The sequence below is a fragment of the Argiope bruennichi genome, chromosome 2 (assembly GCF_947563725.1).
Source record: "Argiope bruennichi chromosome 2, qqArgBrue1.1, whole genome shotgun sequence".
Lineage (NCBI taxonomy): Eukaryota > Metazoa > Arthropoda > Arachnida > Araneae > Araneidae > Argiope > Argiope bruennichi.
The window spans coordinates 138,904,961-138,929,716 of record NC_079152.1 but is presented as its reverse complement, the minus strand read 5'-3'; the positions used below and the strand labels follow the sequence as shown (position 1 = coordinate 138,929,716).

Below are 24,756 nucleotides of genomic sequence, written 5' to 3'. Positions count from 1 at the left end.
TTAGAGCATTTCTGTTAATACTTCATGTTCATGTTTTCAACTCCATATTTTTGAATAAAAAAATAATATCTGCTTTAACTAAAGTATGCATTTCAATTTTTTTTTTTTGCTTTTTCTGTAGGCCAGTTTATGCATACTATTTAACTTTAGGAAATTTAAATGTTTATACTAATAATTTATATTTGTTTTTAAAATAATGATTTATTCTTATTTTTAAAAAAAATACCAAATTAAATTATGAAAGCTTAAATGCAGAAACAAGACTTCCATGAATGAAAATCTTTTAATGGGTTAAAATTCAATGGGTAGCACAATAAGCAGCAAATAAACCAAGAGCAGGAGTCTCCCTTTTAAAAAAATCAAATTATTAAATTTTAATTCTTCACTCAGATGTTTAAAAGATACTTTACTTATAAGCAAGACAGAATTATCCACAAATATGAATAAATGTCTGAGTGAATAAAAGCAATATATAAAAAAACTCATTGTGAAATTATAATAAATTTTATATTATTAGGCTACAAAATTTTACTAATTTGGAATAGAGTTATAAGTAGGTATTATCCCATGAGTGGGGTCTCAATTCTCGTCAAGAATTGGCACTATAATGCTATTGCTAACATTTAGAAAGGAGAGTTATAGAGAAGATTGTCAAGTTTTTGTCAGGTACCCCTATTAGTGGAACAAGGAAAAAAGCCATTTATAATATTGACAGCAATGTTAGATATTTCAAATACAAATTTAAAGTAGTTAAATAATTTTTTCTATAATATATTATTTTGAGAAAGTAAATCACATGTTTTTAATCAAAATCATTAAAATTTTTTATGAATGTATAGTATGCAGCATACAGCTATTGTTCTTTTAAAATGTAGGTTGTTTTTTTTTTTAAATAAAAGAACTAGAAAACAAAAGCCTCAAATAGTATTTATTTATACAAGAGTAAAATACAAATCAAGGCTGTAATGGCTTATCAAATTTTTTTTTTGTACAAATTAACAGGCTTTAATTTACAACTGACTAGCAGAACAAACAGCAAGATGTTGCCCATGACATGATGAATGTGCAGCAAAATCAAACAAGAACTACATTACAGTTATGAAAACAATGCAATCCATTTTTGATTCTGCACATTTTTTTTTATGACAATGATATCTACCAGGGATGAAGATCAAAACAAATAACTGAAAATAAATATGTTTTTTTAAAAAGAGAAACAAAAAAATTAAAATGTTTGCAAGAAACTATGTAATTAATTAGAAAAAAAATGTGCAAAAAAAAAAAAAAAGACTTTATAATTTTTGGAATGACCAGAATTTCACTTCCTAAAATGCAGTGATGATTTAATTTAAGTAGAGAAAATAAAATCTTAACACATTGCTTAAAATAGTTTATAATCAAGATACTTATTATTTTCAATTAAAGCCCACAACAGAATCATCACAAGTTGAAGTTACTAAATGGCTATTTTAACCCTTTCTAGGGCCGTAGGAAGAATGCTTCCCACCAAATTTATCAATCTTTGTATGAAATTATGTAGGTTGGCATAAGTTCTGACACATTTTTTTAGTAAGAGAAACTTAGATGCTTCAGTTCTTTATCTCAGACAAAATGATATGTCTTGATTTGTTATTTAATTATTAATTAACCAAATTAATTAATTAATCAATCAAATTACATTTATCTAATAAGCTAAATGAATCCCTTTTCTTATTCTAATTTCAAGCCTAAAAATATTTTAACATAATACGACTAGAAAAAAATGGCCCTTTAAAGGGTTAAAAAAGAAAGAGGGGAAAGAATAACAGTATTTACATAGAAATTTAAAAAAAATGAAAATAGGTATTTTTATCATTCGCTTTTTAAGTTAGGAAGATATTTTGAAACAATGACCTCAAAAATTTTGGAAATAAAACAGAACAAAACTAGAATGCAGAATTTTAGGACAAATTCTGAAATAAATATTTTAAGAAATTCAATTCTTACAATTTTTAGGAAAAATGACCCTTTAAATTTCTTTAAAATTCAGAAATTATAATAGGGGTGCTAAACTAATTTCCAGCAACTACATATCAACGAGTATTAAATAATTTGTCCTCTATGAATGTACAAAGATTTTTACCCCACAAATCGAAATGATTATAAGAGCAAATATGCACAAAAATCAAACAAAACAATACAAAATATTAAATTAAAAATTATATTAAATTTTAAATTTAGGTTTCTAAGTATATTAAGTAATCATTACAACTACCTGTGTAATGAATTTCATGACTGTTAGAATAATAGATTTGTGTAGATACCAAAGACACTTTTATAAGTATAGAAAAACTGAGTGAATGAACATTATATGGCAATATATATATATATATTTAAGAAAGTTCTCAGGTAAAAAAAATCATTATGGCCTGCACAAGCATAGAATGCTCAATTATTTCATTAAGTATTCAAATAAGATGGCTTAATCAGGAAGACACTTAAGAAATATGTATCAAGGCCTAATGATATTTTGCATTATGAATAACACATTGACCTTGCATAACATAACAGCCCACTGACAAGACCTGGTTTTCAGGCATGGAAACAATCATTAATTATTAACATTAGCTTGAGGATTAGAGGCGACATTCAATTCTTCAAGCAATCAAGATTTTACAAAGACGGAAAAAAAAAAATGTTTGGGAACCCAAGACTATATACCACCTATAGTAATTCTATTAATTTATAATAAAAAGTGGTAAAAACAATCATTTCAAGAACATTACTTTTTGCATTTAAAACTCAAACTATATAACTAAAAAGAATTTCCAGAAAAAAATAAAATAAAAAGGGACTTTAGCAGACAATACAAAATAGATCAGGTTAGAAGAATTTGACTTCCACATGTATAAATAAGGAATGTTATAATCCAAATGAACCTTTCAAGAGAATTTATTTACAGAAGTAGAATAAAGGCATAAGATAATTTATAAAATGTGTAGATGGAAAGGACAACCAACAACTTAGAGCAGAATTAACTGTCTGAAAGATTGAAAATTTAAAACAGCTTCCTTATGCTAAAAACATTCTTATGAACATGATTTTTTTTATGAAGTCAAAAAGAAAAATCTAAATGACTTTGAAGCTAACTTCAATCATTCAAACATAATTTATTTTATGACGTTTTTTATTGCATTTATAAAATTCAATTATTTATTTTTCTGCTCCAATTAATGTCGAAAATATTGACAAAATCATATAAACACAGTTATGTGTTTCATTACGGTATCTATGTATGTTATCAAATGCTAATATGGACATAATGCATTCTTTCAGGAATATGAAATTCTTATTTCTGAAATGCACAAGTGAATGAAAATATTATGTGCAAACATTTTAAAAAAATTATCTGATCAGAACAGCTATAAACATGTTAATGAAACACCCAACATTTTGAATGCTACAAAATAATGATTGAATGAAATATAAAAGAGCATTCTATAAATTTCAAAGAGGATTTTCATAAATTCACTAAATTGTTAATCAGCCTGTTCATCCATTCAACTCTTCAAATGAAATCAGTATACAAAATTAATATTCCGATCAATATTTAATATTTTTATTACATTGATGGCAATTGTTATTAAGCATAAAACACTTCTTTCATTGCAACAATTACAGATGTTATCTTCACCAAGCACAAATAAGTTCTTAATATCTATAAAGACATATTGCAAAATATGATGCATCTAATTTTAAGTAGAAAAAATACATGATAACAAGCAATTATGTAATTATATATATAAAACATGAAATAAATTATTAAGTGATTGTTGGAATAAATAAACTCAAAAAGAATGAATATAAAAAAATAAATGTATTTACAATTCACCATGAAAATTCTCAATTACTTATTCTGTAGAAAACACATTGATGATAAATGTTTGCTGATTGCTTTCCGATAAGCATAACAGATACTAATACTTTGTAGTTTTTGGACAAAAACACTTTCAGAGAATTACTTAAAAAAACTGGAGAAAAATTATTAAAGGAATGATCTATGACTCATCACTATCACTTTCACCAATAAATTCTTCAGATGTCAAACCTAACAATTTCTGCCTTTGTGCAGCAGCAGAAGCAATGGTAGCAGCAAAAGAATCAGTTCTGGGTAATGTAAATTTCAAGGTATCAGATAATTCCTCATGGATGGAAAAAATAGCTTCATTCCAAGAACATTTAGATTCATCTTCATCATCATCATTAGAAGGACACACTTGCTTCACTTGAGATGCTACTGAATCTAATGAAACTGCATCTTTCTCATACTTAACAGATTCAATTTTATCTTCAGAATTATTTACACCTTCCTTTTCTAATGTTATGTTTAAATTTTGCCCCATATTGTCATCTATAAAATTATTAGTTTTTATACTTCCTACAGATGATTGAGATTCATTTTCTTGGAAATCTATTTGTTTTGTTTCATTACATTTTTTAGCCAATGCTAATTGTTCTCTAACCCTGTGCTCATCAGCTTTCACAACAAGAACATTTTTCAGTTCTTTTAAGAGGTGAGAAGACATTTCTACACTTTTTTCCACTTCCTCTTTCTGAGAAAATTCACATTCTTGTCCATTATTTTCTCTAGGTACATTAGTTATGATATCTTCAAACACTTCATCAATTATCTCTCTTTCAATATCACACTTCTCAACGACAGAATGTAAATCTGGAGATTTTTGCTCTTTTATAGTAGGCAAAATAACATTAGTGGAAGTAGTTTGATCTGGATTTAACAAATCATTTAAAATCTTATGAGATTCATTAACATTATCCTCAAACGCAGATACTTCCGACTGTATTATTTTAAGAGCTGAACGAAGCATTTCTGCATTTTCAGTTTTTTTCTCCATGAAATTTGCAAAATCTAAATTATTTTCAATTTGTATTAATTGTAAAAGAGCTGCTTTAAGATGCAGAGTCATGTTATGAACAGTAATTTTTAGATTAGATTTATCCATTTTTGGTTCAGAATGATGAATATCTCGATCTTCAATATATGAAGCTTCAATACTCTGATAATAATAATATGCATGTTTAATATTTTTTGAGAAAATGCTGATATCTTTTGATAAAGTAATTACACTAGATTTTAAACACTGCACATAACTCACTTGCTTCCAGTCTTTAGGTTGACTGTTAGCAGCTAAGGATGCAGTAATAATGAGATACTTGAAAAACTCTGAAATCTGCATTTCCATTAAGTGATACATAGTTTTTAGAGATGAAATTGAAAAATTATCTGTTACCTCTGCAAGTTCAGAAGAATCTATGTCAAAATTTAATAGACCTCCAAATTCCTCAATATTCAAAGAAGCCAAGCAAACAGGAAAATCGATAACTGGTTCTAGAGAGATTTTTTGCTGTACAACAGATGTTTTAGTTTTATACTTCATGAAGATATTTTTCATCCAGGAAAAGAGTCGCTTTCGAAGTTCAGAATACTGTCGACAGCATGAGTTAATTGGTAATCTGGATGACAATTCAATATGTTCTGCTGCTCCAGTAACTGAAGCAGCTGTGAAACCTCTTGCAATTAATTCGGCTTCTTGTATAAGTCGTATGCATTTCTTAATTAATACAAGTATGTCTGATGAGTGGTGAGAAAGAGAGTCAACATGGAAACAGAGAGCAAATTCGATAGATAACACAGAACAAAATAACATAGATAAAATGATAAACAAAAAAAGGAAAATGCAAAGCACTTGAATGAATGAAGAGTACGAAGAATAGTACATCAGTATATAATACATAGCTATACTTGTCAAAAAACTGAGAAAAATCAGCACCCATTTAAGGCACTTGCTTTTATAGTCTGATAATCCTTTATCTCCATATTTCACGTATTCTGAACTCCACGATTTAAGAAATACTTCATCCTCGTATATCAAAAGTTTGTATTTTTTAATTATATTGAAACAATGTTTAATATCGGACAGCTCAATCATGAAGTAAATAGGCAAGGCAAGAAAAGACGATGTAAAACGAAAGCAAATGTTATATAAAGCAAGCACATGTTCTGTAAACGATAGCCGCTGGTTATTTTCATTATCAAGAAGAAGTTTTGATTTATCACAGCACTCTTGCATACTTTCTGGGGAGGTAAAACATTCGTCGAACAAATTAACTTCAGAATTTTGAAGTCCTTGCACATAACAACCAAGAGGCGAATTAGGAAAAATGATGTCTTCATCGAAATCTACATCCTCTTCACAAGCCATTACTAAACAGAAAAATACATAATATCAAAGAGAAAAATTTATAACAGAGTGGAAATTTCAATGAATCAAAATGTACCGCACAGCACAATAATGTTTACTGTCAGAGATACACAAATTGTACGGTCACAGTTTTGACTTTACTGGAATTAAATTCAAAAATTGGAAAAAAAATAAAATAAATCCGATGAAATTTGATATTTATGGAACATATAAAGGAAGACAAGAACTCAGAATTTTAGGATGTTAAACACAGCATATGATTTAAATTGTATAATATAGTGAGAGGATATTTTTTTTTATCTCTTGGGACATCACTGGTTGTAAAAATATTTTGCTTGCGTTCCAAAGGAAAGTAGAAATGTATCTGGCATTTCTTTTGTCATCTCTACGGCCGTATTCACCAACCGTTGTTAAACATCGGCTGATGATTAAACGCTGTTCAGCAGTCAAATCGGTATTCACCACACCAAACCCGTTGTCAATTTCCCCCTGTTTTCCCCCATTTTTTGATTCATGGACTTCCGATGATCACATTTGATCAACGGTTTTCCGCATGCGCAGTTCTCAAGAAGGACAACTGTTACATTAGTTTTCAAACAAACATGGAGGATTTAGATACATTGGAACTATTGCAGTTGATATCAGATAGGAGGTGAATAATTTACACTGACAGAGTTTCTGATTTGGATTTGTTAGATGAATGTGATTTTGTTTCCAATGCATTTTATCTTTGAGAAGGAGAAATTAAGCATCAATATTTTACGAAACAGTGCTGTAACTACTGAAGAGAAATTGTGTATTGCCTTACGTTTTTTTGCTTCAGGAAGTCATCAAAAAATAATTGGTGATTTCAATCAAACTATCCAGTCATCATGTTGCCGGGCTATAAATGAAGTATCTAGATGTATAGCTGAAATGAGGCCAAGATTCATTTACCTACCAAATAATGAATCTGAGCGACTTGAGGTATGTTTACATTTATCCCTTTTACATCGTTCATATGGGAATCCCTTTTTATTGTTATTATATCCGAGTTGATTTTTGATTATTATTTTCTGGAATTAAAATTAGAATCTGTCATTTGTATAATTCCGTGAACATTCAAATTTTTGAAGCAAAGGAATTATAATTAAAAGAATTTTCTAAACTTATTAATACCTTTTAGAAAACTCATCAAGTTTAGTACGATTATACTGTTTTTTGTCAATACTGTTTTACAGTTTTTTGTTCCTTAAAATACTTCCATTAAAAACATTTTATTGCATATTTTCTATCTGGTTAATCTAATGACTTGCTAATAAAATAAGTTATTTCATATCTATACATATTCATATCATTTGTGTAGTCTTATAGTTTTTTTAATTATGTTATTATGGCGATATAAGTTATTAAAAATTGATAATGTATGTATGTAATATTTTTTCAAATCATTTTTAATTAACTTTTAATATTACTTTTATAACTAGAATTCATCTGTAACAGTTGTTGCATTTGTTATGCTATAAGAAAATTTTCCCATTCTTTACATAGACAGTGTACATGTTAATCAATTTTAACCTTGCTCCTTTTATTTTTCAATTTTGTAAATCTGTAAAAATATAATAAAGAATTCAAGTATTAAAGATTATTTGCAATATAAACTTAACATTTTAATTATGCTTTATTCCATATTGAAAAATCTTATTCTTCTACCCCTACCATTATACCACTGTATATCAATGATTACGGCAGATTTTTGTATGAATAAAGCAAGAAGGGTTTTTGAGAAACAACCACCTAAATAATAAATATGTTTTCGTTGAACAAATAATATTTTAAGATTAGGAAAAAAAATATTCTTTCTGTAGAATATTTTCCAAAGTTATCTGCAATCACTTACAAATATTTTAGAATGCACATTTCTAGTGATTGAGAATAGAATATCTTATGTCTTTTTTTTATATATATAAAAAAGTTTTAAAAAGTACTGTATAAATGAATTCTAAATTTAGTTACAAAAAATGGAATTTTTGTCTTATATCAAATATTATAATATTTAAAAAATTTAATATTATAATCAAATAAATTATAATATTTGTGTTTATACTATCAATTTTTAAGTATGTCATGTAAGTATTATTGTTAAATTAGCAATTTTTTTTATTAGTTATTTATAATATAATTAATTCTTATTTCACATTTCTCAGATTAAAGACTTGCAAAGATATGGAAGAAATAAGGAACAGCCTTTTCCTCCTGAAAAAAAAAAAAAAAAAAAAGAAAGAAAGAAAAGCAACAAACAAAAAAAATCTTTTTCATCTGTCTGGTGATGATTATACAGGATTGCTTTTTGTATTTTTGAAACTTTCCTGTATGACTCATTTCCATGATTGTACACTGTTTTCACATGGGTATATAAGTTTTTTTTTTTTTTTTTTTTTTTTAGTAAATTGATTTTTTATGTTATTATTTATTTTATAGAAAAAGAATTATTGCAGTTTTTATTATGATTAATAATTAGAAATTTAAAGAAATTACTTTTGTTACTTATAAATTGTGTGATATAATAATGTGCTTAGTTACTCAATATAGCTAATCTCTTTTACAATATCAGTTTACTTCAGCTTTAATCTTCAACAATGTGTATAAAATTAACATTTTTTAAAGAAATCAAATTTTGACCTTTGTTATCTGCTGAAAATGATTACCAATTTTTATTAATGTTTTCCTTCTCATTACATAACAAATTTTAACATTATTTCTAATGTATTCTCTACCTGATTATTTTTTGAATTTATCTGTATAGAAATGACTAAATAATTCCTTATTCCCATCTTTGAAAATCAAATATATTTTTAATTTGATGTTGTTCTTTTTATGATTTATAGAAAATGACATGCATGTATGACTCATATCAGTGTAGTTATTTTTTAGTGGTTTTATGTGCTCATTATCTTATTACAATATGTATATGTATTAGAGAAATAAAAAGACACATATAGAAGAATTTTGTATTAAGAATCAGCATTAATGTTGCACCTCTATTGACACTTTCTTGTAATTCTTGTAAAAGAATTTTGAATTAATAATCAGCATGAATGTTATATTTTAAAGTACCTTTAATGGAACTTTGTTTTAATGCTTGTAGAAGCTGTAACTTCTCTGTCAGAATTTTCTTTTGTAATTCATATATGTTACTTTTCGAGTCAAATTTGAATAAAATAGATTTTTGTATACAGAAGTCCTTTTTTAATTTTGCATATTTTAAGACATTCTGAGAAGTGTGTGAAAAACAAAGAAAATAGATTAATTGTGATTTGAAAATTTTGGAATTTGAAAAACAAGTATAGATAATAACTTATCCGAGTTAATTCAAATTTCTACAAATTATGATGCAAATATAAAATTTTAAAAAAGAGGTTTTTATTTTAAAAATTCAACTTAATTTAACTGACAGTTTAATGTAACCTATTAGAATAATATTTAAGATGATTTCAAGAAAAAAAATTTTGTGAAAAATTCTTTTACTTTTTTGAAACATTTCAATTTGGATCATCTTTCATCAAATTTAAATATAGAAAGAGATTCCTTGTTTAAATACACAAGATCCTGAGTTGAAAAATTTGACAGTTAAACAAATGAAATTATGCTGACTTAACAGTATTTAGTTAGATGTTGTGCTCATAGGTTTATGATTTCAGGAAGTAATGATTGTCATGAAGATATGAATAATTAAAAACATCGTTGGAAATTAATATAATAAAGTGACAGATATTATTCAAGTATGAGTAGAAACTAAATGTTAAAATATCAAAAAATTAATAACTTTTTTGGTACAAAATCCTGGGAATAAAAAAAATAAATAAAAAAAAGGCAAAAACTTGTTGAAACAAATGGAATTTCACATTTACTTGAAAGAATTAAAATATTATTACTAGTTTCTGACAGGCTAATCAAGTTAAACTGTGTTGCTTTTTGATTAAGTTTGAATCATCAAGCAGAAAGTGTTAAAAAATTTATTGTTGGTTGTTGATGTTTTTCCACTCAATTTATTTGTACAAAAGTGAGTGGTGAGTGCTTATGATGTGCAAATTAATCATTTCTTTTATTCAAGGATAGCAATTCTAAAATAAGTATGGTTGTCATCAATATTTATATTATTTTTATGCAGATTTGTAATGGCAAGATTGTGAAGTACATGTTGTCAAACTGACAATTAACTCATTCAAATTTAAAGAGTTGTTAAATTCATTGTTTATAAAAAGTTTTAGATATGAGATACAAATGAGCTAATTCACTTCCACAATAATAAAATATTATAAAAAATTATTGCATGAATATTTATTTTGGCAAAAAAGGCTCTTGTTTTTCATAAGAATTCTTCAATATTCATATACAATTTTCACTGACTTTTGTTTATAATTTGAATTTTCTGATTTGCAGCATATATTCTGAATGTATATATTCTTCTTATATGTATATATTCTGACATTTATAACAATAAATTTATATCTTTTTTAACAAAATATATGTAAAAATTTAATATTCTGATAGTTAATAAAAGAAAATTTTTCCATAATTGCTTTTCGATGGAAATAAAAGCATACCACAGAATAAGTATTTTTTACTTTTATTCCGCTTTGAGGGAAAAAAATTATCTCAAACACTACTGAATATGTAGACAGCTAATACATATTTAAATATTGACACCAAAAACAATCTTAGTATTTTTTTTTAAATATAATATATTGTGGAAGTTTAAAACCTATTTGTTTAAAAATAAATGCTGAAAGTCTAATAACAATCTTAAAGAGAAGTTTGTAATATATGCTATAAACTTCATGCAAACAATTATATGGGATTTCCAGAGATATCATTGCAATTTAAATAACCTTTGGAAATTGAAATATTTTGTGTAAATGAAAATTATTTACTAATATGAAAGTCATAATACTTGTAAGCAAGATTTTATACACTACATTTTCTCCTCTTTTATTATATTAAAAATACAGGATACTACAATTTTTGTTAAATTCATTGTTTAGAAGAAACTTCAATGAACTCCTCACTTGCGAAATCAGTTTGCAGCAGTTTGTTATTTCTATTGTTTATGTATATACTCTATAATTATATAAAAAAATGTTTAAATATTTCCATAAGTAAATGAACTAATTTAAGGTTAATATGCATTTTTTTCAAAAATTTAATTCAGATAGACCTTTTGTAAAAGTTTAATTCATTGGAAAACTATTCAAAGCACAGCTAATATGCATATTCTCAATTCAAAAGAGAGCAAATGCTCAAATGTTTTATTACATAATAATAGAGTGGAAATTTAAAATATACTTGGTTAATAATGTATAGTCAGAGAAACAATCCTACGAAAAGCTATAATATCATGTAAGCAAATCGGTGAGATTATCACTAGGCAATATCACCTTCGTTTTCTCGTTTGATACTTGTACACATCTGGGAAAGAAACAAAATAACAACAAAAACACGAAACAGCGCCACCCATCAGCTGATAATCATGTGATATATATAGACCAATGAAGATCCATTTCCGGTTGAAAAAGGCAGAAAAAGCTGATTGTCGTAACCTTGATGCTTAGTCGTGAAATTACCGTTCGTGAATACCAATGATCATTGGTTGATGATTAATCGTTGATCATGGGTTGAACGATCCGATGTTTAGCAACCGGTTTGGTGAATACGGCCGCTAGAGATGCATAATCCACAATTTTTTGAATAACAAATAATTTTGCTATTGTTATTTTTAAATATTTGTTCCAAATATCTGTTATTTCAATCATATTATTAAATTAATTAAAAATTATTACTTAATATTCAATATAAAATTTATTAATTGTAATTAATATTTAATTTACTAATTTAAGTAACGTGTGATTGAATTAATTTATCTATTTCAGCTTACTTGATTTACAATTTGATTTTTTTCAAAACTATTTATTTAATTTCTTTATTGGAATAAACCATTTTCTGAAAAATTTGAATTAAATATATATGTCATTTCTTTAAATTGTTTACTTTAGTTCTATATTCTACCAATAGATGGTGCCAGCAGTAAACGGAATATATGCAAAGTCAAGTCACAAGCAATAAAAAAAGATTTGTATGGAATAGTGCATCATCAAATGCGTATATCGGAAAATCAAGATTACTCTCATGAAATGGAGCGGCGACTTCACACTTTCCAGTGAAATCACCGCTCCGATAAATTTCATGATACGATAATTCCAATAACCGGTCCGTTCACTTTTCAATCCATTCACAGATTTCTCGTATTCTGTTTTGTTCGAGAGCTTCCATTGGACAGATCGTATCGATTGTTACTTTCCGGTGAAGTCACCGCTCCGGTTAATTTCAGTGATATCGTATCGATTTTTACTTCATATCGTGATTCAAAACCTGTAATCGAAATATGACCAGTAAGATCGTGTAGTGATCGTAGCGCCACCTTTCATTCATGTCATTCTAAAGCGCTACCTATCTACTTTTCCTAATACAATTTATGTTAATACTTCGCCCGGGAAAATCCCCGTTTTATGTATACGTGCGCTAAGCAGTGATGTTCCGATGGTTGTTAGTGAAAAAAAGAGTTAATTTCCTAATAGTTATAAAATGCTTTATACAACACTCTACATGAACATCACCACAATCGAATCACACCCCTCTTTGAAAAGTATTGATCACTGGTATTTGTGACTTTATGATATTGGTTACGTAATAACCGCTCGTAAAATATTCGTCATCCCTAGTCATCTCAGAATTTATATCAAAGAATAATTCCCGTACGAATTTAAGAAATTCCCAGTTTTGATCATGTTGGATATTAATAAATAATTTATCTGTTCTTAAATATCGGCACCGCCAAATATTAAATATATGGCTTTTAAAATACAGGGAAGCGGTGCACCTCGGATTTAAGTTTCTTCTATATGATTAAGACTTTGAAACCTAATTATTTGCTTTTATTTTTTGAGCAGAGGACTTATAATACAATAATGTTCGAATTAATTCGGGTATGGGTTGATATGTGATTACCAGTGATGTCCCAAACCCCCTCAAATCGGTTATATCTGCCTAGAGGTAGTGTGACGGGTTGACCTTGACTATAATTTACTCGTTTGACTGGTTTTCATGTATCAGTTGTGAACCTTCCAGCGTGACAGTTTATAATTTTGCATTCCGTGTAACACGTGCTACTTTTGCTTGTTCAAATATGGATATTAATCCGAGGAAGGGTTCTTAAATAATCGTTCTTAATAAACACATTTCTATGATTCTGAGAGGTATATTTACGGCAGTTGGAGTGGAGAAATTGAGTGTTTCAAGGATTTTAAGAATACTTCAAAATTAAGGATCATCGTCTCCAAAAAGAAAATTAAAATGTGGGTGCACATCAAAACTAGTCCAAGAAATGATGAAATTCTAATAAGAAATAACAAAATAAATCCAAGAAAGACAAGCACATACTTTCGAATGTAATTATTGAATCATGGTGTTGAAGTGAGTACCTCAACTATATGGAAAGGGTTCTGGAAAGCTTTCTAGTTTTTGGTTGAAAGGCAACAAAACCGAGGAAAAAACAATTTCTAACTCAGAAAATGATGAAAAAACATTTAACAGGGGCCAAAAAGTACTGATCATGGACTGTAAATGACTGGAAGTAGGTGATTTTCAGTGATGAAACTTTTATTTGCGCAGGGATATAAATCAAGTGTAAAAGACGAAGTGAAGGTGAAACTCTGTAATTCATATCCAACAAACTGTGAAACACTCTACTAAACAGATATTTTGAAGGCGTTTTCACAACAAATGACACTAGAAACTTAATTGCTCTTAAAGGCATGATGAATTCTGCCATTTACATAGAAATATTACACAGTAGGATTGTTCCATTCATGGAAACATTTGACGGAATATTTCACATGGCTTCTTTCCAAACTTCTAAATTGGTCCAGGCTTTTATACAGGAAAATAAAAGTGCTTGATTGGCCCGGTAATTCAGCAGACCAAAATTCCACTGAGAACTTGCGGCACATTCTCAATAGTCGTTTAGCTATGAATTGCACGACAACAAAACAAAAGATAAAAAGTGCAATAATAAAAGATAAACTAAGAAATAAGTGTGATTCCACGATGATGAAATCAAGAACATGTGCGCTACACTAGTGGAATCAGTGCCAAGACTTGTTGAAGAGGTCGTTTCTGCTAAAGGTGGATATAGATACTAATATACATAAATATTTATCAGTCTACTTAAAGTATGCAGTACTTAAAAATCAAAGGTTTTAGAAAAAATCTTCTTTTTTTCGTTATCAAAATTAATTCGAACAATATAGCAAAAGGATGTTGAGCGGTTTCGAGTCAATTTAAGGTATTTTGAACGAAAATTAAAATTTTCCTCTGTCCCTTTTCCTTTGTTTGTTCATATTTGCAATGGCTGAAATGACGTAAAAAACCCTCACACAGATCTAAGTAATTTTCATCTGACATTTGTTTTCCTAGATTGCATTCCATGAGACGGATTTGTTCCGATTAATAGAGTTAATTAAAGACTATCTTGAACCTTTTTCCCATTATGGAACTTCAGAGTTTTCAATTATTCAACTCAGTAGGTTCTTTTATTTATACGAATTAAATTTCGTTACGAAATTCGCAGTAATTCTTACGATATAATTAAAAGGGCTAGTCCAGTTAGATCTATTTTGAGTAAATCTCAACTAGTTGATAGCAAGAAAAATCTCCAGTTTTTATTCACAGAAATTTAGGATGAATAATTAACGACATTCAGATTTATCCATAATATGAGCAGAAATCTTCAAATTATAAATAGTATATTCATTTATTAAAATATTGAGGATTTATTTCCAATGCTTTAGAAATCAATTCATAAGTGAGCCTCTAATTTATTAATTTAGTGAACGGAACTAAATAAGCAAACAGATGCACTAGAAGTTTTGCCATTATTTCTTTCATTTATTTATATATAATTTTTTATGGCAATGGCTTTGTAAATAAATTTTTTGTGTAAATAAAAATTCATTTGACTGGATAAAAACCTTGGCTTGCCGTTCTTTTCCATCTGATTTGAACTGCATTATTTCGAAGCTTAATGAATTAGTTAAATTTGTTGAAAACAAATCATATTGTGGTGACAAACGTTAAGAATTTATGGCAAGAAACGTTTCGTATTGACATATGGTTTATTTTGAAGTTATGGAAAATTTAATTAAAAAAAACGAAGTCCAATCAGAGTAAATATTACAAATGAATGTACACAACTTTAAATAGGAAATAAATAAATAGAGAAGATAATAGAAATAAAAGTATCATATTTAGAAAGAATTTCTATATATTTGGCAGAATTGGATGATAATATGAGTAGTGCTTTAATAGATGTAAATAGATAATTTCTGAGAAATATGAAGTGGGCTACTAACAAATTAGGAAATACTGGGAGAAATTAAATATTGTAGGATACGAAAAAAAGTTTATTTTCAAAGTTCTTTTCCTCTATGTGAAATGTCACATCACTGAATTCTGATAAAATTAGGCTGACACTTTTCAAAATACAATTAGTTCAATTTAGTGGGGACATAAAAAATTGCATCAATTTTTGAGGCCAGTTTGGCAGAATTCACGAGGATGATATTATTGATGAAGAAGATAAATTTCAATATTGCTTATAGAGTATGACAACTGGCAGAAGAGCACGAGAAATCTTTGACAGTTACCAACCAACTGCAGCAAATTGTGTCAAGGTTATCGATAGCCTGAAAAACGAAATTTGTACGAGAAGAGTTATTCGTTGAATATTACGTTTGATAACTCTTGATTCTGGTGGTAAAAAATGATATCAATATTAAAAATAAATTGGATATCACGCAACTTTATATTTAATTACAGTGACATTTAAGATCACTAGAATCAATTGGCATTACCACTGAGAAATATGCTGTCATGTTGTTTCCGTTGGTAGAATCATTTTTTCTAGAGAATTTATTAAGAATGTGGTTAGAAATGAGGTGAAGAATAAAAAAGAGAACAAAAACTGTTTTGGTGATAAATTACCGCAGTTACTGTTTCTTCGAGCTGAAATCGTAGGAGAAGAAAGGATTTCTTTAGCGAAATTTGGGTTCAAATCAAATGAATCTTTGAATCGAAAACAAAAATATAAACAAATCGAAATATCATCTCCGATGGCTAATGATTTAGTACATGAAACCAAACATTTGAAGATATGTGTATTCTAAGGTAATCCGCAAGACTACTATGTGATGAAATGTGCGAAGACCACTCATTGAAACTAGAGGAAAAATATTAGAACTATAAAAAAACTGCTGTCAGAAGTGCTGGACATTCTGTTATACAACGGTCAATGCGATCAAGACAAAAAAATACAAACGAATCGAATCTGGCACTTTATCATATTATGACCCTTCGAATTAGATGTTCAAAATCGCGTTTTCACAGAAATGCAACAGAGAAGTGAGTACTTTATAATTTATTATTTAATTTACTAAATGGTAATAAATGGGGCAAATTTAATCAGATTTTTCATTTATTTGCGAATGGGAATTGCTAGTAAAAGGTGAAAAACGATTGAATTTTCCTACAATAAATTCAATCCGTCCACCAATCAAGTTTTATATTGTCTAAATAAAAAAAAAGAATATTGATTTTTTTTAAAATAGAGCCAAATTCCTATTAAATTAAAATTGTATGGATTCTGTCTTTTAAACACGTCAACTTTGGCAAAAATTTTACCATTTTACAATTCACCCCTCCCCCTATTCATAAAAAAAATATTAACCTTGTGTTGTTATGCGCTTATTATGTTATAAATGAAGATAGTTTTATTTTGTGAATGAAAATTTCTTTTTTAATAGTTTCCGAAATATAGCCAAAAATTAATAAAATTTATTTAACTTTGAACGATTTTTTCAAAACCCTATAACTCTTGAATTTATCAGAATTCCATTAAGTTTAAGTGTTTAATGTCATGTTGATAAAGTAAATCAGTTAAAAAATTGATAGTTGTACAAGAAAATTTCGAGAAAGTATTTAATTTTGTTAATTAATTCGGTTAATCAGTTTGCCAATTGTAACAAAACTGTTCCCTGGAAGCATTTTCATCGACACCAGTTTTGTGAAGAAACCAGTAAAGTACTTCCTTATCAAGATATTCCATTCACAGCTTAACAAGTGCCGAAGCTTTTGCAATATTATTGCGCTCATCACACGATATTTTGATAGTATGGTATGGTTTTTTGGCACAAGGTCCAATTTAGGACAAGATGCGCCATTCACAAGGATTTTCAAACAGCTCCATTATAAAATGTGTAAATAAAAGAAGGAGGCATTGTAAAACGTCAAAAGTTCAGAAGATCGATGATATATAATGATTTGACACAAGAATAAAAATAAATCTCAAATGAAAAAAACCCAATGGCTTTTAAAAAGTCAAAAAGTTTTGAGTGAGGTTTCTCACCCACTAAGACCTGTAAATTTAAAATGGGCGAATGAAAGTAAGTTAAACGATCAGAAGTAAAATTAGGACATTGAATAAGAATATGTGTAATAGAATTGACTTCTCCACAGTTCGTACAATGAGGGGCTCGTTCACCAAACAGTAAATGTCTATGTGTATACCTTGTGTGCCCAATGCGTAGACGAATTGATTTTACATCTGCGCATCGATTTTGTAAAATTGACCACATATTTATTTTTGGTTGAATAGCATGTAGTTTGTTATCAACCTGCGTGTCCCAAACTTTCTGCCACTCCTCATAGATATATCGTTTGAAATATCCTGAAATATCACAGAAGGGAACACGAAAATCAAGAGGAACTGAAGCCAATTTTGCAGCCTGATCTTCAAGCTCATTGCCATAGATTCCAACGTGACTTGGTATCCAGCAGAAAATTACGTCGAAGTCTCTGTTCACCAGTACTGACAATTGTTCCATGATTTCTGCAACAATCGGATGGCAAAAATTATCAAAATTTTGCAATTATTGCAAAACGCTCATGTTGTCGGTATATATGCAAAATTTACGAGAGTCAGATGAAGAAATACTTTGTAGCGCATATAAAATAGCAGTTGCTTCTGCCGTACACACTGAGCAATATTTGGGGAGAGTATGGTTATAAGTAGCGTTATCTAAAATAACACCGAAACCGACACGATTCAACGTTTTTGAACCATCAGTAAAGATTGCTTTATAGTTGTTATACTGGGCACGATGTTCAAGGAATATTCGCTGAAGCGAGCGTGCATCGATATGAGATTTTTTGAAACCAATGAATGGGTTTATATGAGAAATGCATGGTGTATTCCAGGGAGGAAAGCGGAAATGGTCAATAGATAATATTCTTACTTCGGAAAGTTGTATGTCAGAAATGAAAGATCTCATGCGTTCATAAAACGGACGGATAGCTGTCGGACGAGCATTATAAAGTCGCTCTAAGAATTGACTGAGAGTGGTGTAAATTAAAGGATGCTTAGGTATGGATGAAATTTTAAAATAATATTGCAATGACAATTTCTGGCGACGCAGAGAGAGTGGAAGTTGAGGGCACGTCACATATAAGCTTTGCACTGGGGATGTGCGAAAAGCTCCAGAGCAAATCCTCAGAGCAGAATGATGGATTGTATCAAGTTTTTTCAAAGCAGTATTGTTGGTAGAGCCATATGCTATACAACATATGGGATAGAATCAGAGCTTCATAAACTCGGAGTAATGATGTCCTATCAGCCCACCAAGATGTGTTGGAGAGAACCTTCAGAATATTTAGCATTTTCCCACATTTCTTTCGTAGAAAGAAGATGTGAGGATGGAAAGAATGCTTTCGATCAAAAATTACCCCGAGAAAACGAATTTCTGGGACCACGGGAAGAACTCTGTTGCTTATATGAACTTCTGGTTCAGGGTGAATACTGCGTTTTCTACAAAAATGGACGCAACAACTTTTACTTGATGAAACTTTGTATCCATTCTGATCACACAATTTGACAAGGCTATTTACAGAAGTTTGCAGCTGCCTTTCAGTCAGTTTCATGTTTGATCCCTGGCAAGAAATTTGTAAATCATCAACATGCAATGTGCCTAAAACTGATGAAGTAAGTATTTAGAAATGTGGATGATGAAAAGGGTAATGTTTAATACGCTACCCTGAGGAACGCCTTCCATTTGAATAAAAGAATCGGATAACGTTGATCCAACACGGACCTTAAAAACACGGCGAGATAAAAAAATTTCAATAAAAAGCGGCAATTGGCCACGAAACAGAAACTCAAAGAGGGTTCGAAGTATCCCATAACGCCAAGTCTGATCATATGCTTTTTCAATATCTATGAATATCCAGACCAAATGATTTCTGCGCACAAATGCATTACGGATTTCCGTCTCCAGCTGTAGAATATTGTCTAGAGTAGATCTACTTTTGCGAAATCCACTTTGATGTAATAGTATGAGTTTTTCCAATTCCAGTTGAAGGATCAGTCGAAAATTGACCATTCATTTAAATGTTTTGCTTAGACAGCTCGTAAGTGCAATAGGGCGATAGTCTGAAGGATCTGTCGAATCTTTCCCTGGTTTCAAAACTGGAATGATAATAGCTTCCTGCCATTGCGAAGGAAAAATTCCCTCATTCCAAATTCTGTTATAAAGGCGAAGAATATTGTAAAGTGAAGGAACACTTAAGTGACGAAGCATGTGGTAGGAAATTTTATCTGTTCCCCGGCTGGTATTATTAGATTTGGAAAGTACCTTTTGCAGCTCACACATATCGAATTCAGAGTTATATGGGAGGGTATGGCGTACTTTAAAGTTAATTGGTTGTCGCTCAGCACAGTTCTTTATTTTTTAAAACGTAGGATTATAGCTATCTCAGCTAGCCACTTTGGAAAATGTTTCACCAATGATATTTGCAATGTCTCGTGGTGATGAGTATGTGAAAGAATTCTTTTTTAAAATAGGAAAGGTAAATTCTTGATACATACCGTTTGGCAGCCTTTACTTTTTTTTCCATAAAATTTTACTAGAAATATTGGATCTAATACGAGAGACATATCGAATCCAATATTCTCTTTGTACGTCTTCGTATTTTGCGAGTACATGCCTTTGCATATTTGAATGCGACGAGGTTTTCTGTTGTTGGACGCCTTCTAAAAATGTCCCATCGCTTACTTTGCGCTTTCTGTGCTTCACGGCAAGCATTATTCCACCAAGGTTTTGAAAACTTATGAGGTCTGGTAGAACTTTTAGGGATTGCAGTATCAGTGGCATATAATATGATCTCAGTTATTTGTTTAACTGCCTCTGAGATATCCAAACAATTAACCATTGCCTCAGTGATTGTGGCCAACTGCTGAAAGCTGACCCAATCTGCTCGTTGGAATAAGTAGACAGATGATCGTTGTGCCATCCTAACACTATCAGCAAGGTCAATCAAAATTGGAAAGTGCTCACTATTGAGAAGATCTGTTCCAACGGAAAAATGTAAAAGTGGGAGCAATATTGGAGAACATATAGCAAGGTCTAATGAGTGAAATGAACGAGTGGTTCGTGAAAATACGTCTTTTCATCACTATTTAACAGAGATTATGATCATAAATCAATTGTTCAATTTGCTGGCCACGAGAGTTAGTGTCCTCATTTCCCCATAGGATGCTATGTCCGTTAAAATCACCAAGCAATATAAAAAAAACAGGAAGTTGATCTATTAAAGAATTTAATTCTTCTTGTGAAATCACTTCACGTGGAGGTAGATATATGCAGCAAACTGTTATGAGTCTCTTTATGTGAATTTGAATAGCAACAGCCTGTAAATTGGTATGAAGAATAAGATGTGTGCTGGGATAGAGGTTGGAAGTGAAGATGCAAACACCTCCCGAAACACTAGCATTTGAATTTTTATTTGCATCTTTCCGTTCGCAGTTGTATCTTCTAATTTTGGAAATTATTGAGGGTTTTAAATAGGTCTCTTGTAAGGCAAAACAGGCAGGCTTCTATTCATTTAAAAGCGATTTTATTTCGACGGTTTTAGAACGATACCCACGGCAATTCCACAAAATAAAACCAGACATGAAAAAAAAAACAAAAAAACAACAACAAGGGAATGTTTGAAAAAGCTACACATGGCCGCCTGGGAGCGATTTATTAGGAAAATGTTGATCTATTTCTACATCAGACATCAGATATCAGATGTAGATGGAAAAATTGATAAAATAGAATCTGAAGTAATAGGGATATATGGAGGTTTAGGAGGGACCTCAGTGTCAGATGTTTTGGCACTTAGAGATTTTGCTTTCTTGCGTTTCTTCTTAGGGAATCGAGCTAAAGAAAATTCAGAATCTTTGAACTGAGAAACAGGTGGAGAATTTTTTATCGAAGTAGTAGCTTGATTTCGATTTGTTTCAGTTTTTTGAAAGTTATTGCTCTTAACTGATTCATGAGCCGAATGTTTACAGGAATAGGTGTTCATAGTTATAATGTCTGTAATCTCTGTCTGAGAGCCAGTACATTTTAATGTTGATTTCATGGCCCCACTATAAGAAAGGCCAGGTTTGGGTGTCCTGTCTAAAACAAACTTTCTCGCTTCTGCATAGGTGATATTTCTTTTAACTTTCAATCTTTGGATTTCTTTCTCCATCTTCCATTTAGGGCAATCACGAGAATAAGCAGGGTGGAGTCCAGAGCAGTTTAAACATTTCAAAGCCTGCGAGCTACAAACTGAAGTCTCGTGGTCATCAGCTGAGCATTTAGCACATCGAAGGCTGCCACGACAAGCTCTCTGTGAATGTCTGAATCTCTGACATTTGAAGCAACGCAGAGGATTCGGAACATAAGGTTTAACATTGGATTGTACATAGCCAGTTTGTATAAATTTATGAAGTTCTGGATAACTGAAGATCAAAATGGCATGTTTTGTAGGAATCAATGTGCCGTTACGTTTAATTTTTATACAATGAGCTGCACAAACTTTTTGAGAATGTAATTCTTGAACGAGTTCAGTCTCTGAACAATCAAAAAGATCTATATCAGACATGATCCCTCGAGAAAAATTCAGTGTCCTGTGATGAGTTACCTCTACAGGGAAGTCTCCAAGTTTTGTTGATTTCTGCATAGCAGCAATCTGAGCTTTTGATGAGGTCTCCCCAGATGGAAGTTTTTTAGTAGCTTTGACATCACCAATAAATGATGAAATTAGTCTTTGAACAATGAAAGGTGATGCTTTATGGAAAGTCTTTGGTGTATGTAATATTAAAAATCTTGTATCTTCTGTTATAGGTAGATGTGGCAAAGTGTTAGAAAAACCCATGCGAAAAGGATAAAAAAAATTCAAGCCCCGACGGCACCGCCCACCACGGAGCCCAATAAGGGAAGGCAGCCACCGGCTCTGGTTGCCTCCAGCCTCGGCACTTACCCTGATGCTAGCCAGAACTTATACGCCAAGAGCCACTTCCAGGAACGTCTACCACCCTTAACGCAGAGCCCCAGAAGGTGTCCCCTTCGCTTGATCCCCTTGAGCAGACCAGCCAAATGGCGGGGATACCAGCCGATTGATACACCGGGGACCAAAATGTACCATCCGTCTAATGGGTGGCCACGCACGGCAAACACGTGGGGTTTTTGGCTGTCCATGAGAAGCAAGAAGTAAACAGAGCGGCGACAGCTTCTCATGGAGAGCTCCCTCGCTTGCCGTCGAGGGAAGGAATTAACAGCAGAAAGCAGAAGGCGTAGAGGAGTGCGAACCGAAAGGGAGTAAAGATGCCTGGGAACCTCGGGATTGGGACACCCGTACTCATCTATAGTAGGTGAGCCCCTCAGGGGCACGATATTTTGAAATATTGGACATTGTGTTATTGAAGATTATGCGAGTTGTTGCGCAGAATACGGTGATAAAAACTGAACCATGAATACCTTTATTTTTAAAATTGAATGCCGTTTGTTTGTTTCAACTTTAAACAATCCCACATTACGCGCAGAATCTATTAAAATTAGGCAAACCCGTTCCTTAGCACCTAGAAGGCTATAAAAAATCACTATGATTTCCTAAAGGGAGTGAACTGGAGTCGAATGATTTTACGCTTTTCCGACTTAAATTTGGAGAATATCATTAAGCATAATTTATTTTTAGACCATCTTAAAATTTAATTTTTTTTTTTATTTTAAGTGACATGAATTTCCTTTCTGCATGACTGCTTTCCTAATTTTAAGCAATATTTCAAAATTAATTTAAACACAATTTTATTAATTTTTTTAAACTTATTTATTAACCCTTTGAAACATTAAACCTATTTCAGTGCTTAATCACGTTTCTGACGCGCGCGCTGTTGCTAATGTTAAGCTACTTTCTTCGAACATTTTTATATTTGTTTTTTATTTCTGAGTTCTTTTTAATATACGAGCGCAATACTTTATCTTTAAAAACTATCGTTTGCAATTGTTGCAAATTCTTTTACCATTCACTTGTACTTTGTCTCATATTTCAGATTTTTCCAAATTTTGGTGTCTCATTTTTTATATAATATCCCATTTTTATGGTTGCTTCTCAGCTTGAGCTCAATGAATAAGATTTTATTTCATTCAATAAATTTCACGGCCTTTATTAAATTATTGTATTTTTTTTTAATCGTGTCAGTTTCGAAGTTTTATTTTTTATCGTGTCTGCAGACAGTTTCTTCTCGCTTGACAAACTGCAGATTTTTTGCCTCGTTTTAACTTCTTGGTATCGATGATTCAGGAATTTTCTTTTTCCTCTAGTTAAACTTTACTATCACATCATCAGGGCTCAAAATTCAGATTCTGCATTGTAAATATTTGATGAAACATTAAAGGAAATTTGAATATTTCTGTTCCTAAAGCAGTATAGGTGTGAAATAGGTTAGAAATTCTGCGCAAAACCAAAAATGCATCCACTATAAATAAATAAATGCAGAATTTTTTTTAAAAATTATTTTTTTGCGCATTGGCATTTCATTAAGTGCACATAGTAATTTACTCCATAAAAAATTTAGCTTGAATTTATCTGTATTTTGAAGTGATTGGATTTCTATTTTAAATAGTAATTAATATTAATTTTGTATGTATTATTATGTATCTTAACTACTAAATCGTAGAAGTACTAAAACTGAAGAAACTTTTCTCTTTATTGTTATTTATCAAATGGTCTGGCTTTGTTTAGACATCTTTATGAATCCAAAAGCAGCAAATAAATAAAATTGGGCTCTTTAAAAAACGTCGTTTTTCGGGATAAACCAAACACACAAGCATGTGGGAGGAGGTTCCTAGTGAACTTTACACCAAGGGTATTCCGGAAAGAACTTCTCGCCCCACAGGAAAGTAAGCATAATGCTGTGTATTCACTAATAAATCGAGTGAGTCTCTTCTGTTAAAACTGACATTCTATTAATTTAAATTTTTATCTCTCACAGTTGCAAGAATTATCAATTTCGCATTTCTCCCATGGCCAAGCAGAT

At 30.5% G+C, this 24,756-nt stretch overlaps 1 protein-coding gene across 4 annotated transcripts in view; it reads right to left on the bottom strand.

Annotated features, from left to right (window-relative positions):
* Nucleotides 1-24,756, bottom strand: part of LOC129957336 (xaa-Pro aminopeptidase ApepP-like) — a 124,190-nt gene that overhangs the window by 44,483 nt on the left and 54,951 nt on the right. Inside the window, exon 3 of one of the 4 annotated variants that reach the window (XM_056069612.1) lies at nt 1,862-6,265. The exons of the other annotated variants lie outside the window; for them this stretch is intronic. Within the exon in view, the coding sequence (XP_055925587.1) occupies nt 4,038-6,263 (2,226 nt within the window). The 5' untranslated portion in view covers nt 6,264-6,265 and the 3' untranslated portion in view covers nt 1,862-4,037. Of the gene's footprint in view, nt 1-1,861; nt 6,266-24,756 lie in introns of those variants that run through there. 4 annotated transcript variants of the gene reach the window in all.